The sequence below is a fragment of the Pan paniscus genome, chromosome 18 (genome assembly GCF_029289425.2).
Source record: "Pan paniscus chromosome 18, NHGRI_mPanPan1-v2.0_pri, whole genome shotgun sequence".
NCBI lineage: Eukaryota > Metazoa > Chordata > Mammalia > Primates > Hominidae > Pan > Pan paniscus.
The window spans coordinates 16,550,883-16,567,488 of NC_073267.2; the positions used below are offsets into that span (position 1 = coordinate 16,550,883).

General features: G+C 45.8%; 1 protein-coding gene and 1 long non-coding RNA gene across 3 annotated transcripts in view; one reads left to right on the plus strand and one right to left on the minus strand.

Moving 5' to 3' along the window:
• The window catches only part of LOC129394137 (uncharacterized), a 56,778-nt gene extending 53,612 nt beyond the window's left edge, over positions 1-3,166 (plus strand). Inside the window, exon 11 of the long non-coding RNA XR_010110504.1 lies at positions 765-3,166. This is a non-coding gene — a long non-coding RNA (uncharacterized LOC129394137). The remainder of the gene's footprint in view (positions 1-764) is intronic.
• LOC117974254 (ATP-binding cassette sub-family C member 6) overlaps positions 1-12,790 on the minus strand; it is an 84,577-nt gene extending 71,787 nt beyond the window's left edge. Inside the window, exons 1-6 of one of the 2 annotated variants that reach the window (XM_055099404.2) lie at positions 11,887-12,790; positions 10,139-10,321; positions 8,312-8,437; positions 8,044-8,172; positions 3,187-3,312; positions 1,052-1,113 (exon numbers count right to left, since the gene is read on the minus strand). In XM_055099404.2, the coding sequence (XP_054955379.2) occupies positions 1,052-1,113; positions 3,187-3,312; positions 8,044-8,172; positions 8,312-8,437; positions 10,139-10,321; positions 11,887-11,922 (662 nt within the window). In that variant the 5' untranslated portion in view covers positions 11,923-12,790. Of the gene's footprint in view, positions 1-1,051; positions 1,114-3,186; positions 3,313-8,043; positions 8,173-8,311; positions 8,461-10,101; positions 10,322-11,886 lie in introns of both variants that reach the window. The other variant, XM_055099405.2, reaches the window with a different exon arrangement.
• Between the last annotated feature and the right edge of the window lie 3,816 nt (positions 12,791-16,606).

Sequence of the window (16,606 nt, forward strand, 5' to 3'; positions counted from 1 at the left end):
GGGTCACACCTGTAATCCCAGCACTTTGGGAAGCCGAGGCGGGCAGATCACCTGAGGTCGGGAGTTTGAGATCAGCCTGACCAACATGGAGAAACACTGTCTCTACTAAAAATACAAAATTAGCCGAGCATAGTGGTGCATGCCTGTAATCTCAGCTACTCGGGAGGCTGAGGCAGGAGAATCGCTTTAACCCAGGAGGCGGAGGTTGCAGTGAGCCAAGATAGTGCCATTGTACTCCAGCCTGGGCAACAAGAGTGGAACTCCATCTCAAAAGAAAAAAAAATAATTACCACTTAAACTCATTATTTGCCAGGCCCTGTTCTAAGTGCTTTACAGATCTGATCTTATTTAAGCTTCACAACCCTGTGAGCTAAGTGCTACTATCAATCCCATTTTGAAGGAGTGGAGACTGAGGCACAGAGAGGTTAAGTAACTGTCCAAAGCAACACAGCTAGGAAGTGGTAGGGCCAGGATTCAAATCCATATGTCAGGTGCTACTGAGGTCTGAATGCCATGTGGTTAGGAGAGAGCACATGCTCAAGTGTCTTGTGAGCTGGCCCTGGAGAAGCAGCTGTTTTCTCAGTCTGCCTGGAACCCTCTAGAAAGTAGACACTTGCTCCTTTATCTCCTCACCCCTGGGGCTTAGCACATAGTAGGTGCCTATTAAATGTTGGTGGAGTGACTGAAATCAAGTATTGGAGACAATTCTATTACTATTAAGCACCTGCTGTGTGCAAGCACTAAGCACTTTCCGTCTCATGCAGGTTGAGTCATTCCCATTTTACAGAGGGAAAACTGAGACTCTGGAGGTTTGCGACATGGCCTGCTAACAGGCAGAGCCGGGATTCAAATCAAGATCTCACTCCAGTGAGTGAATGGGAACAGGATGCAGATGGTAGACACTGAACACGAAGAAGAAAGCACTGAGGCTGGGATGGAGAAAGACTTGCTGGCCTTTGGAAGCACAGGGGAAGGGCCATGGCTGGGAATCAGAGCAGCAAATGCAGGCGGGTGAGGCACCACCCCAACCCTTCCGTTCGACTTTACTTACCCAGAAACCCACCAGAACGTGGCTTTGGAGGGGAAGGCTGCCCCAGTCTCTGGACAGGGGTTCTGCAACAGACAAAAATGGAGAAGGGAAGTATGTGGCAAGGGTAGGAAGACAGGACGAACTGTGTATTTTTTTTTTTCCAGACAGGGTTTCGCTCTGTTGCCCAGGCCAGAGTACAGTGGTGTGATCTTGGCTCACTACTACCTCTGCCTCCTGGGTTCAAGCGATTCTCCTGCCTCAGCCTTCCAAAGAGCTGGGATGACAGGTGTGCGCCACTACACACAGCTAATTTTTTGTGTTTTTAGTAGAGACAGGGTTTCACCATGTTGGCCAGGCTGGTCTCAAACTCCTAACCTCAAGTGATCTGCCTATCTTGGTCTCCCAAAGTGCTGGGATTACAGGCGTGAGCCACTACACCCAGCCCTGACGGTGTATTTAGTACTGAAAGTAAACATCGAGGTGCCCTGTCTCCTTGCCAGGGGTATACACCAGTGAGCTTGGTGCTTCCCAGCAGGCAGCGTAAAAAGAGGTTGGGCCACAGGCCTGACAATGTCCACAAGGTAAGAAATAACAGTGGCTCAGAAGAACAACTATGATTATACTGAAACCAAAACCTTGCTTTGCTTCTCAAAAGGAAGGACACTGCATAACGAAGAAATTAGATCCTTGACAATGTCCCTCGGCAAATGTTGTGAAGACAGACCTGTCGTGCGATTTTTGTCAGGTGCTCCAGGAAGATTACAACAGTCTGTACTCTTTACCAATAAGGCGTGAAGGTGCCCATTTCACCACGTTTTTGCCATCACAGCTTATTAATTTTTAAATTTTGTTGCTACTCTGGTAGGTACAAAAAAGATTCCTATGATAGTTTTAACTATTCTCAAGCCTTCGAGCAATTTTTTTTTTTTTATTGAATACAGGGTCTTGCTCTGTCACCCAGGCTGGAGTGCAATGGTGCAATCATAGCTCACTGCAGCCTTTATCTCTTGGATTCAAGCAATCCTCCTGCTTTAGTCTCCACAGAGCTACTCTGTAGTGGGACTACAGGCATGCACCACCACACTAGGCTATTTTTAAAAACCTTTTTGTAGAGATGGGGTCTCACTACATTGCCTAGTCTGATCTAGAACACCTGGGCACAAACAATCCTCCTTCCTCGGTCTCCCAAAGTGTTGAGATTACAGGCATGATCCACTGCATCTGGCCCCATTTGAACATCTGTTTATATGATGTCAGATCAGTCTCTTCCACAAAAGAATTGTTTCTTGATTTCACAGACTGCTTCACTGTTACCTATTATAAATCTCTCAATCTCTCATGAGCATCTTCTATGGAGCACTTACCCCAAGGGTAATTTTCTTTTTCCTTCTTTTTTTTTTTTTTTTTTTTTGGTGGAGTTCCGCTCTTGTTGCCCAGGCTGGAGTGCAAATGCACAGTCTCGGCTCCCTGCAACCTCCACATCCCAGATTCAAGCAATTCTCCTGCCTCAGCCTCCCGAGTAGCTGGGATTACAGGCGTGCACCACCATGCCTGGCTAATTTTTGTAATTTTAGAAGAGATGAGGCTTTACCATGTTGGCCAGGCTGGCTTTGAACTCTCGACCTCAAGCGATCCACCTGCCTTGGCCTCCCAAAGTGTTGGGATTACAGGCATGAGCCACTGTGACCATCCAATTTTCAACATATTTGTTTAATTTTGTGACCAGTGTCTGGTTCCCCTGCTTGACCAGTAGCTACGTGAGAACAGAAACTCTATCTGCTTGTTCACCATAGATCCTTATGCCCTTGCTAGGGCATAGCGGGGGGTTGGCAAACTATGACCAAATCTGGTCCACTGCCTGTTTCTGCAAATAGTGTTATTGCAACACAGCCATGCAATTTGTTGACATATTCTGCTTTTGCGTTCAATGGCAGAGTTGAGTAATTGCCACTGAGATCACTGTATGGCTCACAGAGTCCAAAATATTTTCTCTTGGCCCATATAGAAAAAGTCTGCCAACTGTGGCATCGAGTAGAAATGCGATACACTTTTTGCTGAATGGCTAAATGAATAAAAAAATTAAAGACTTTTGGTCACCTGGGGGAGACTGAGACCTCAAAGTGGAACAGGAATGAGGTTGGAACTTGGTGACTTACAGACTGCTGGGGGTCTTCAGGGAAGAAGGGGGGTTGATCCGCCAGGCAGGACAGCACAAACTGTGCCACCACCAGAGACAGGCATAGGTAGGTGGACAGGTGGCGGACAGGGTCACTCTGGAAGCCCTGTGGGAGGGAAAGCAGAAGATAAGGAATGGAGACAGAGGAGGGTGCTCAGAGGAGAGAAAAGGTTTCTGATCTTGGGTCAGTGCCCACTCTGGGGACCAGGGCAAGAGTATTTGAAAGCCAGAGCCCTGGCTTTCCTAGCGGTTCTAATTTTCTTCTTCTTTTTTTTTTTTAAAGACAAAGTCTCACTTGGTCGCCCAGGCTGAAGTGCAGTGGCATGATCTCGGCTCCCTGCAACCTCTGCCTCCTGGGTTCAAGTGATTCTCCTGCTTCTGCCTCCTTAGTAGTTGGGATTACAGGTGCCCACCACCATGCCTGGCTAATTTTTTAAAAATATTTTTAGTAGAGATGGGGTTTTGCCATGTTGGCCAGGCTGACCTCAAACTGCTGACCTAAAGTGATCTGCCTGCCTTGGCCTCCCAAAGTGTTGGGATTACAGGCATGAGCCACCACGCCCAGCAGGTCCTAATTTTCAAATACCCAATTTATAATATTCTGTCTATACTCTATACAAATGGTGGGCCAGGGCTGTGTCTGGGTTTTGTCCTTAGCCACGTGATGATTGGCCACAGCTGCTGGGACAATGAGATGAAGAAACAATTTACCTTCTTCTTTGTGCCACAAAAGAAATCCTTTCTCCATTCCACCCTCTACCCCAATCTTCAACCCTGCTCCCCCTTGGCCAGGGTTCTCTGGTTTGCAGAGATGAGAGCTGGTTTTATTGAGCACTGACCCTGCCCTGGGCACATGTGGCATTCTTGCCATACACAGTCTCATCAGCTGGAGTTTACTTGCTTCCTTTGACTCATGGGGAAACCAAGGCTCAGAGAAGTGACAGCACCTTGTTCAAGGACACGCAGATGATCTAGTCCAAATTGTGATGCTCCTGCTGCCACACCATAATGATTTTTGCACCTTCTGCCCTGTCATCTGGTCAGAAACACCCTAATTTTCTTTCTTTTTTTAATTTAAAACATTTTTTATTTTTTAATTTTAGGTATATGTGTGTGTGTGTGTGTGTGTGTGTGTGTGTATGTATACTTTTTTTTTTTTGAGACGGAGTCTTGCTTTGTCACCCAGGCTGATGTGCAGTGGCATGATCTTAGCTCACTGCACCCTCTGCCTCCTGGGTTCAAGCGATTCTCCTGCCTCAGTCTCCTGAGTAGCTGGGATTACAGGCATGTGCCACGACCCCTGGCTAATTTTTGTATTTTTAGTAGAGATGGAGTTTTACCACGTAGGCCAGGCTGGTCTTGAACTCCTGACCTCAGATGATCCGCCTGCCTTGGCCTCCCAAAGTGCTGGGATTACAGGCATGAGCCACCGCGCCCGGCCTGATATATATATTTCTGGATGACGTGAGATATTTTGATACAGGCATGCAATGCATAATAATCACATCAAGGTAAATGAGGTCTCCATCCCCGCAATCATTTATCCTTTCTGTTACAAATGATCCATTCTACTCTTGTAGTTATTTTATTTTTTAGTTTATTATTGAGTTGGAGTCTCACTCTGTTGCCCAGGCTGGAGTGCAGTGGCTTGATTTTGGCTCACTGCAACCTCCGTCTCCTGGACTCAAGTGATTCTCCTGCCTTAGCCTCCTGAGTATCTGAGATTACAGATGTGTGCCAGCACGCCTGGCTACTTTTTTTGTATTTTTAGTAGAGACAGGGTTTCACCATGTTGCCCACGCTGGTCTTGAACTCCTGACCTCAGATGATCCTCCTGCCTTGGCCTCCCAAAGTGCTGGAATTACAGGTGTGAGCCACTGTGTCCAGCCCCTTTTAGTTATTTTAAAATGTACAATTAAATTATTATTGACTATAGTCACCCTGTTGTGCTATCAAATAGATATTATTCTTTCTGTTTTTTTTGTACCCATTAACCATCCCCATTTCCCCCACCCACTGTCCTTCCTAGCCTCTAGTAACCTTCCATCTACTCTATATGTTCATGAGTTACATTGTTTTAATTTTTAGCTTTCACAAATAAGTGAGAATATGTAAAGTTTGTCTTTCTGTGCCTAGCTTATTTCACTTAACATCCATGTTGTTGAAAATGACAGTACCTCATTCTTTTTTATGGCTGCATAGTACTTCATTGTGTATATATACCACATTTTCTTTATCAATTCATCTCTTGATGGACACTTAGGTTGCTTCCAAATCTTGTTTATTGTGAACAGTGCTGTAATAATCATGGGAGTGCAGAGATCTCTTCCATGTACTGATTTTCTTTCTTCCTAAATTTTTTGCTTGTGTTCAGGCGTGTGATTTGTGCAGAACTGACTCTACTCCGAGGCTGGGTGGGTGAACGAGGCCTGGCCAACGAATATGTTCTGGTCTTTTGGCTACCATGGCAGGGTTAGGAATGCACATAGCACCCCATGCTGGGTACTTGAGAGCTGGAACCATCGAGAGATTCTGCTGGCTTTGCTACATGCTAGAATGTAAGTGTGAAGGTATTGGTGGCTCTTCTTGCCACTCCATTGGAGAATCAAGCTAACATGGCAGAGCCAAGAGGCAGAAGTGGAGATCTGGTGATGGTACCTGGTCCCAGGCCTGGATCAGTCATGCCTCGGAGATCCCGTGGGTGTGAGCTAATAAATGCATGAGCTAATGAACCCCCTTGACTTACCCTTTTCATTAAGCTAGTGTGAACTGAGGTTTTATGGCTTTAAACCAGAGCCCTAGTTTTAAATCATGATTCCTCTACTGGATTTTATACTCTTCTAGTTTTGGGGCTTTTTTTGTTTGTTTGTTTTTTGGCAGATAGCAGACAATTGGATATTCCAATGACAATATGGCCCATCTTCCCTAAACTCCCACTGTTTTCCCCACTGTTTCTCTCAGAAAGTTTGTTCTGAATTTGCCTGAGATGAACTCGGGCTCTGCACTCCCAAGCTTTGTGGCCCTGAGGCCGTCATTCCCTTCTCCTAGCCTTAGTCTCCCTCATCTTTAAAATGGGACGGCTAGAATTCATCATTGGCTGGGGCACATTGGCTCAAGCCTGTAATCCCAGCACTTTGGGAGGCTGAGGCGGGTGAGTCACTTGAGGTCAGGCATTTGAGATGAGCCTGGCCAACATATTGAAACCTTGTCTCTACTAAAAATACAAAAATTGGCTGGGCATGGTGGCACATGCCTGTAATCCCAGCTACTTGGGAGGCTGAGGTATGGGAATCGATTAAACCCGGGAGGTGGAGGTTGTAGTGAGCCAAGATCGTGCCACTGCACTCCAGCCTGGGCAATAGAGCAAGACTCTGTCTCAGAATGAACAAACAAAAAATAAAAACTCTGTCCTTAAGGACAGGGTGATGCTTCTCTACCTTCTCCTTTAGGGGCAGGATGGAGTAACCACTGGACTGAAGAAATGATCTGTGAGTCCAGACGTGGTGGCTCATGCCTCTAATCCCAGCATTTTAGGAGGCTGAGGTCAGAGAATTGCTCGAGCCCAGGAGTTCAAGATCAGCCTGGGCAACAAAGCATGATGTTGTCTCCACAAAAATAAAATAATGAAGTAAAATATCTGAAACCTGCTGCAGCCTGTTCATTGGTGTTAAGATAACTCCCTCTCCCAGAAGCCTTGGCTAAGCACACTGTCGAGGCCAGTCCTTCTCAATAGGTGGGGGACTTTGTCCTCCTCACCCCCAGGGACACTTGGTAATATCTGGAGACATTTTGGGTTACTGCAATTGGATGGTATGCTACTGGCACCTATGGGCAGAAGCCAGGGATGCTGTTTCACACCCTGCAGCAAACAAGACAGCCCTGTCCACCCAACAAAGAATTGTCTGGCCACAACGTTACTAAAGCCGAGGCTGAGGGAAGCTGGTCTAGGCTACATGTTTTTCTCTTTACAGAGAAAATGACCCATCATGTCTCCTAATAGAGAAACGCTGCTTCCGGCCGAATGACAAGAGCTCATGCCTGTAATCCCGACACTTTGGGAGGCCAAGGCGGGTGGATCACTTGAGGCCAGGAGCTTGAGACCAGCCTGGCCAACATGGTGAAACCTCGTCTCTACTAAAAATACAAAAATTTTTAGTAGAAGTTTAGAAGAAATTTTTAGTAGAAATTTAGTAGAAATTTAGAATAAGCCAGGTGTAGTGGCACACACCTGTAATCCCAGCTACACAGGAAGCAGAGGCAGGAGAATTGCTTGAACCCGAGAGGCAGAAATTGCAGTGAGCTGAGATCATGCCACTTCAGTCCAGTCTGGGCGACAGAGCAAGCCTCTCAAAAAAAAAAAAAAAAAAAAAAAAGCTACTTCCCAGATTGGGCAACAGAAATACGAGTGGTGTGCAGAATGAGTGTGTAAATATAGGTGCATAGGAACATGGGGAGGGTGAATCCATGACATGAGGGGAGGTGTGCACGGAGGGGTATGTGTGCACACAGGTGTGTCTGTGCCCAGGTTGTGTGTGTGTGCATGCATGCATGTACTTGTGCGATGTATGAATCAGTGCCTATAAGTGTGTGCATCGTGTGCAAGTGGCACGTGTGATGTGGGCGTGTAAGACAGCAAATTGTGTTGATAAGAAATGTATGCGATGATGGGTACTGACAGGTGCGGGAGTGGATTTTGTGTCTCTAGAGTGTAAGTGACTGGCTTGTGTGTGTCACTGTATAGAGAATAGGTTGTATGTGGAAACAGGAGGAGAAAGGAAGGGACCCAAGGCATGAGCCACCATTTTGGTTTCCCAGGGTGGCCCACGCCCCGACTTACCGCTCCGGAGGCCTGCTGGGCAGCGTTGGTAGCTGGCAAGACAAAGCAGAGAAGCCAGTAACCAAACAGCACTCCAGATGACTGGACTCCCTTTTTCCTCTCGGTGTGAATCAGGAACACTGCGAAGCTCTGGACGGGAAAGTCAGGGAGGCCCCTTAGGGGAGGGTGGGAGGCTGAGGGGAGCCTCTTCTCTTCCCCTTGTTCTCCACTGTGGCAGGCAAAGCAGCAGCTGGGAGGAAGCCGGGCTCCAGACTGAAGGCATCATTACCATCGTGGTGAGCCACACGGTAGGATGAATGAGGAATTCTGGGGCCTCAGGCGTTCCCTGTTGGATTTTCCAAAGAGCGACAGCCACGCTGGACGTACACAGGACTATGAGGGTGAATCCAAGCACCTGAGGATACAGGCTTAGATAAGCTTGGGGGGCAATAAGGGAGGTCACAGCAAACTGGTAGGCGGCCCCATGTCCAACTGGGAGCTGGTTTTGCAACATCCTGGCTGATACTGAGTATACCAGGGTCACCAGCTAGCAACGTGCCAATGTGAACAATGTGTAAAGGGCATTGCAGATCACTCCTGACCTGTAACTGTCATATAAATAATGCACAGCAAGGGCTTGAGCCAACCGAGTGTTTTCCAAAATGCAGGAAGTGCTCCAGTCGTGCACATATGAGATGACTTTGGGTATGGAGAAACAGCAGGAAATGAAATGTACTCACCAGGTAAAAAACTATCCTTTCTCCAAGTCATTTTTCAATCCCTGCTATGAAATCAAGGAGCAACTCTCTGTTGGGCCAGTAAGTCTCTAGGGTCTCTCTAATATATTTTGGTTTCTCTATTGAATAAAAGAAAGGAAGAAAATGAGAGAACGTGGACACACCAGAGGGAAGGCCAGAGCTAGGTTACGTTGGAGGAACTGCTCAAAGAACCTCAGTTTAAAGCAGAAGTTGGCAAACTATCAATCATCAAAGAAAAATAAAAAGCATATGTCATGACAGGTGAAAATTACATGAAATCCAAATTTCAGTGACTACAAATAAAGTTTTATTGAAACACAGTTGGCCGGGGGTGGTGGCTCACACCTGTAATCCCAGCACTTTGGCAGGCCGAGGCAGGCAGATCACCTGAGGTCAGGAGTTGGAGACCAGCCTGGCCAACATGGCGAAACCCTGTTTCTACTAAAAATACAAAAAAATAGCGAGGTGTGGGGGTGGGCACCTGTAATCCCAGCTACTCGGGAAGCTGAGGCAGGAGAATCACTTGAACCCAGGAGGCGGAGGTTGCAGTGAGCCGAGATGGCACCATTGCACTCCAGCCTGGGTAACAAGAGCAAAACTGCATCTCAAAAAAAAAAACAAAAACAAAAAATAACACAGTCATGACTATTGTCTATGGTTATGACTATTGCGTTCATTCTGGAATGGCAGAGTTCAGTGTTCAGAAGGAAGATTACCTGGCTCACAAAGTCTCAAATACTGTATACCGCTTGGCTCTTTAAGTTTGCCAACCCCTGGGTTGGTGGTGGGTGATAATGTAAAAATTAATACAATGGCAGAAGAATGAATGAACTCTGAAGAACATTCTTTGGAAGCCTACAAGAATGGAGTAGAAGAGGATGGATGAGCAGAAAGGCTCACACTTGGAATGCCAGTGTTTATTTAACACACTAAGGTAAATACATATCACATATAAAAATTGTCCTATAATACAGCCAGTGGGGGAACATAAAAATAAATGCATAACTTTTTAAAAGGTTCGTCCTAATGTGGCCCTAAAATTACCTTGTGTATCCAAGAGTCTACATGGTATGTTTTGGAAAATGCCAGGTTATGGTAGCTATAAACTGTCCAGGAACATGGGAGTGTATGCGTATGTTTGCGCGTGCGTGGATTTTCGGAATTACAAAATCTGTTTGGGAGAACCGTGTTCCACTGAATTGACCTCTGTAGCCTTTCTAATATTGCTCTGTTTGATTAACAGATTCCCTTCTACACCCCGATAGGAGGAGTCTACTTTAAGACTTCACCAGGTTCCAGCCTGTCCCCTGCCTCCCCCCACCATTGCCTGGTTCCATGCTCCCAGGGATGGCAGCTACCATCTTGGCTTTGAAGAGTGGGGACATCCGGAGGTAGCCCCGGCCATGGTGGTGGATGAAGAGGAGGTAGATGGGACCAAGGACCCAGAGGTACATGGGGGGCACCCAGACCCCTGCTGTTCTCAGGAAGCACAGGCTCAGCAGGCTGGTGGCGGCAGGTTCAGGCTCTGTCTGGTTCCAGACCTGAGGGAACACAAAGAGGACCCTTAGGATGGTACAAGGCAGGGGTCCCCAGCTCACCTGCCCGGGGGGCCAGGCAACTTTTTGGATCTTTAACATTTACACAAAAATGTGCCAAGTACTCTTTGGAATACCTACTAATTCTCAATTCCTTTCATCCTGACATTAACCCTAGGTAGTTGCAATTATATTGATTTGCAGATGAAGAAGCTGAGGACCAGAGAGGCTGAGTAACTTTGCTGACTTTACCCAGCTGAGGAGTGGAAGGGCTGGGATTTGAACCCAGGGAACTGGGCCATGTGGTCTAGGAGACCTGGGCTCCATAATCATTGCTAGGCATGGACTGTCAGTTAATCCTTATAACAACTCCAGGACGCAGACAGTACTGTCTCCATTTCAGAAACCAGCAGACTGAGGCACCAATCGGAGAACTGCCTCCCCCAGGGACACACAAATGGGAAGTGGCAAAGTTGACTCTGACCCAGGCTTATCTGACCCCAAACCTCGTTCGACTGGTGGTCTTGATGTATGATTTATTTTTATTTTTTATTATTAATTAATTTATGTTTTAGAGACAGGGTCTCACTCTGTTGCCCAGGCTGAAGTGGCACAATCAAAGCTCAACAAAGCTTCGAATTTCCTGGGCTCAAGCAATCCTCCCACCTCGGCCTCCCAGAGTGCTGGGATTACAGGCATAAGCTGCCTCACCAGGCCTGGCTAATTTTTTTTTTATGTTTTGTAGAGATGGGGGTCTCTCTATGCTGGTCTTGAACTCCTGGCCTCAAGCAATCCTCCTGCCTCAGCCTCCTAGGTACTGGGATTACAGGCAAGAGCCACCGGCCCAGCTTGATCTGTTATTTTCATCTCAGCAGGTCTGCTGGTCCTATCTAACCCTAGAAGAAATTTGAAGTTGAGTGGACGTGGCCTCTTCAATTCTCTCTCCGCTGTCTTTTTACTCCTCCTGGTTTCACAACTCACCGGCTGTGCAAACTTTAACCTCTCTGTATCTCAGTTTCCTTCCCTGCAAAAGGGGGATAACGAGACTCTACCTCTATGAGTTGTATTAAATGGATTAATAGCAGCAAAGTTCATAGCAGCATGGCACAAGGTTGGGCACAAGGCTAGGCACAGAGAAAGCCCTCAGTTCATTGCCAGTTTATTGCTTCAACTCCCTGGCCCTCGAAATGCTGGCAGTTTGCAACCCCCACCCCCACTCCATGAACTCCACTCCCTGGAGTCCTTTGCTAAGAGCAATGGAAAAAGAAACCAGAGAGGTAAGGGCTCTCCGGGGGCAGGAGGGCTTGGGGGACCCACTAGCTTTCTGCAAAGAAGGGTCAAAGCCCCTAGTAGCTGGGGGGTCTGGTGGCCCCTTAAATAGAGCTGGGCTCTCGGCTGCTGGCTTGGTGAAAGAAATCCAACCCGCTGCAGTGAGGGGGCCGGAGTAAGTCTCCTCGCTTCCCGGGTCCAGGAATTTGGGGGTCTCTCCTCTCCCCAGTATCGCAGCCCGAGAGCTCTGCAGCCAAACCAAGCCTGGAAAAGGAGAGTGGGGCGCAATGGGGGGCACTCACCCCCTGCCCCGCGCAGGGCTCAGCAGGCGCGGCCATCGGCGCCTTCTGTCGTCGTGGGTCCCAGCGTCTGTCTGTCTGTCGCTAAGTCTCTGGGCAGACTGCTCGGCCGCGATCCTGCCAGGGAAGAGGCGGGGCTGGGCTGGTCGGGCTGGGCTGGTCCGGCTGGGATTCGAGCTCCGGGATCGGGAGGCCCCGGGCAAGGTCCAGCTGCGCGGCGGGAGTGAGGCCACGGGAGGTGAAAACAGGCGAGGTGGGGGAGGGGGGAAGAGAGGCGCTCGGGGAGCTGGGACGGGCACCGGGTTGGGGGGTCCCGGAACCCCTGAAAGTTCAGTGACACCTCCATAGTTCCCTCTTCCCCCTGCAACAAGAATCACTCCAAACTTCCCAAACACTTTGGACCCAGCAATTTCCAGGAGTTCATCCTGATGAGAGAACTGAAAGGTGTGCACACGTTAGTAACAAGGAGGCCTGGTGACCGCCTAAGCGTCCAATCGCGGGGACCACCGGGTCGAGGCCGAGAGGATGGAGACCGCGTCACAGGCACCTCGCTGCTGGAATGGAGGGTGGTGGGGAGAACTTAGAAGATTATGCAATGGGCTGGCAGGGCTATACCCAGCCGCCCTGGTAAGCAGAAACTCAAGAAACCTCTAGGGTCCTGTTTTCTGGTCGTATGATCCCAGGAGTGCACATGGGCCCCTCGGGTGTCTGAACAGAAGGGCATAGGAGGGAGGGCGGCAGCCCTGCAGTCTCACTCTGCTGGTGTAGCAGTCACCTGCCAACTCCCACCCCACCCTGCACCGCGGGCTCCTGAGTCGGCAGATTAAGCATTTTACAAATTCTATTTTAAATACGTGTTTTAAACTTGTCAGATGTTTGTCTTCATTTCAGTCCCTGCGCCTCTACCTCTTGCCGTGGTCGCTTATTTAACACTGGGGGGCTACGTTCTGCTAAGTCCCAGGGAGAGACTGTTCCTAATATCCGAGGGAGATATCATTCCTAATATCACGCTGGGTGAACACCACGTGTGTACAGCCTCTGATACGATTGGTACTATCCAAGGGAGATATTATCCTAACATCCCAGTGGGTGAACACCATGTGTGTAAACGCTGTGGTATTATTAGAAATATCCAAGGGAGATATTACTCCTAATATCACAGTGGGTGTACATCCTGTGATATTATTTGTAATATCCGAAGGAGATTGTACTCCTAATATCACAGTGGGAGTACACACTGTGATATTATTTGTAATATCCGAGGGAGATTTTACTCCTAATATCACAGTAGGTGTACAACCTGTGATATTATTCATAATATGCTAGAGATATATTACTCCATATCTCATGGTGGGTGTACACTCTGTCATAGAATTCGTGATATCCTAGGGAGTTATTACCGCTAATATCACAGTGAGAGTACACCCTGTGATATTATTCATACTATCCTAGAAAGATATTACTTTTAATATCACAGAGGGTGTACACCCTGTGATATTATTCATAATATTCTATGAAGATATAACTCCTGATATAACCGTAGGTGTATACCCTGTGATATTATTTGTTATATCCTAGGGAGATACTACACCTAATACCACAGCGGGTGTACACCCTGTGATATGATTTGTAATATCCTAGGGAGATATAACTCCTAATATCACGGAGGGAGTACACCCTGTAATATTATTCATAATATCCTACAAAGATAATACTTTTAATATCACAGTGGGTGTACACTCTGTGATAATATTCGTAATTTCCTAGGGAGATACTACTCCTAATATCACCTTGAGTGTACACTGCGTGATATTATTCATAATATCGTAGGGAGCTATTGCTTTTAATTTCACAGTGGGTGTATACCCTATGATATTATTCATAATATCTTAAGAAGGCAGTACTCCTAAAATCACAGTGCCTGTACACACTGTGATATTATTCATAATATTCTAGGGAGATGTTACTCCTAATCTCATAGTGGGTGTACACCTTGTGATGCTATTTGTAATGTTCTAGAAAGATATTCCTTTTAATATCACAGTGGGTGTACACCCTGTGATATGATTCAAAATATTCTAGGGCGATATTACTCCTAATATCCCAGTGAATTTACACCATGCGTGTACACGCTGTGACCTCCCAGAAAGATATGACTCCTAATATCACAGTGGGGGTACACCCTGTGATATTATTTGTAATACCCTATGGATATCATAATATCACAATGAACGTACACCATTGTGTACATGCTGTGATATTATTTGTAATATTTTTGGGTGATATTACCCCTAATGTCACAGTGCGTGTACATCTTTTGATATTATTTGTAATATTCTGTGGAGATATTGCCCCTAATATCACAGTGGGTGTATACTCTTTGATACTATTCGTAACATCCTGGAAGATATTATCCATATTGTCACGGTGGGCATACACCCTGTGATATTATTCGTTATATTCTGGGGATATACTATTACCCCTAATATACTGTGGGTGTACCCCCTGTGATATTATTCACTATATCTTGGAGATATAATATTACCCCTAATATCACAGTGGGTGTATACTTTGTGATATTATTCATTATATCCTGAAGAGATATTATTTCCTTTAATATCACAGTGCATGTAAACCTTGTGATATTATTTGTTATATCCTGGGGAGATACTACTATATTACTCCTAGTATCGCAGTGGCTGTACACCTTGTGATACTATTCATTATATCCTGGGGAGATATTATTACTCCTAATATCACAGTAAGTGTATACCCTGTGATATTATTCATAATATCCTGGGAGATATTACCCGTATTGTCACAGTGGGTGTACATCCTGTAATATTATTTGTAATATCCTGGTAAGATATTATTAGTCCTAATAGCACAGTGGGTGTACACCCTGTGATATTATTGGTTATATCCTGGTGAGATGTTATTACTGCTAATATCACAGGGTGTGTCAAATTTTCTGGAGATATTATTACCCTTAATATCACAGTGGGTGTACACCTTGTGTGTACACTGTAATATTATTCATAATATTTTATGGAGATATTACTACTAATTTCACAGTGGGTGTACACCTTGAGGAGATATTACTTCCTCTGATATCACAGTGGGTGTACACCCTCTCATATTATTCATTATGTGCTAAGTAGATATTATTACCCCTAATATCACAGTGGGTGTACACCCTGTGATGTTATTCCTTATATCCCAAGAAGATATTATTATAACTAATATCACAGTGGGTGTACACCTTATGATATTATCTGTTATATACTGGGGGGATATTATTTGTAATATTTTAGGGAGATACTACTCCTAATATCATAGTGGGTGTACTCATATTTTACAGATATATTACTTTTAATATCACAGTGGGTGTACACCCTGTGTGTACACGCTGTAATATTTTAGGGAGATATTACTCCTAATATCATAGTGGGTGTACACCATGTTTGTAAACCCTAGGATATTATTTATAATATCCAAGGGAGATATTACTCCCAATATCACAGTGGTTTTACACCCTATGATATTATTTGTAATATCTGAGGCAGGTATTACTCTCCATATCACAGTGAGTGTACACCCTTCTATATTATTCATAACATCCGAGGGAGATATTACTTCCAATATCGAAGTGGGTGTGATAATATCTGAGGGAGATATTATTCCTAATATCCATGGGAGATATTATTCCTAATATCTCAGTGGGTGTACCGCGTCACAGTGGGTGTGCACTGTGTGATATTATTCATAGTATCCAAGGGAGATCTTACTCCTAATATCACAGTGAGTGTACACCCTGTGATATTATTCATTATATTTGAGGGTGATTTTACTCCTGATATCACAGTGAGTGTACACCCTGTGATATTATTCTAATACCCAAGGGAGAGCTTTCTCCTAATATCACAGTGGGTGTACACTCTGTGATATTTTTCATAATATCCGAGGGAGATAGGATGGAGACCACGTCACAGTCCCCTCACTGCTGGAATGGACACTGTCTACCCGTGGAGTGGTGGGGAGAACTTAGTGAGATTATGCAAGCGTTTAGCACACTGCCAGATATACATTAAATGCTCAGAAGACTTAGCTTTTATTATTACTGTTATAAGTGAGGCCATGGGTTACTAACCAGTGGTTTAAAATGCCATTGCAGCCGGGCACGGTGGCTCACGCCTGTAATCCCAGCACTTTGGGAGGCTGATGAGGGCGGATCACTTGAGGTCAGGAGTTTGTGACCAGCCTGGCAAACATAGTGAAACCCTGTTTCTACTAAAAATACAAAAATTAGCTGGGTGTTTTGGTGCGTGCCTGTAGTTTCAGCTTCTCAGGAGGTTGAGGCAGGAGAATCGCTTGAACCTGGGAGGCGAAGGTTGCAGTGAGCCAAGATTGTGCCACTGCACTCCAGCCTGGGTGACAGAGTGAGACTCTGTCTCAAAACAAACAAACAAAATGCCATTGAAGACATATATGAATATGAAAAGGTGGTTGCTAAATGATGATTGAATAAAAGAGATTATAATATAAAATAGGCTTTGGTTTTTTTAAAGCAAAAAAGAAAAGGATATGCCTAAATTAGGGAACATGGAGAAGAAGGCCAAGGCATTTACCTTCCTCTCTTGAGTCTTTTTCTCTCTCCGTCTCTTTTTTTTTTTTTTTTTTTTTTTTTTGAGTCAGGGTCTTGCTCTGTCACCCAGGCTGGAGT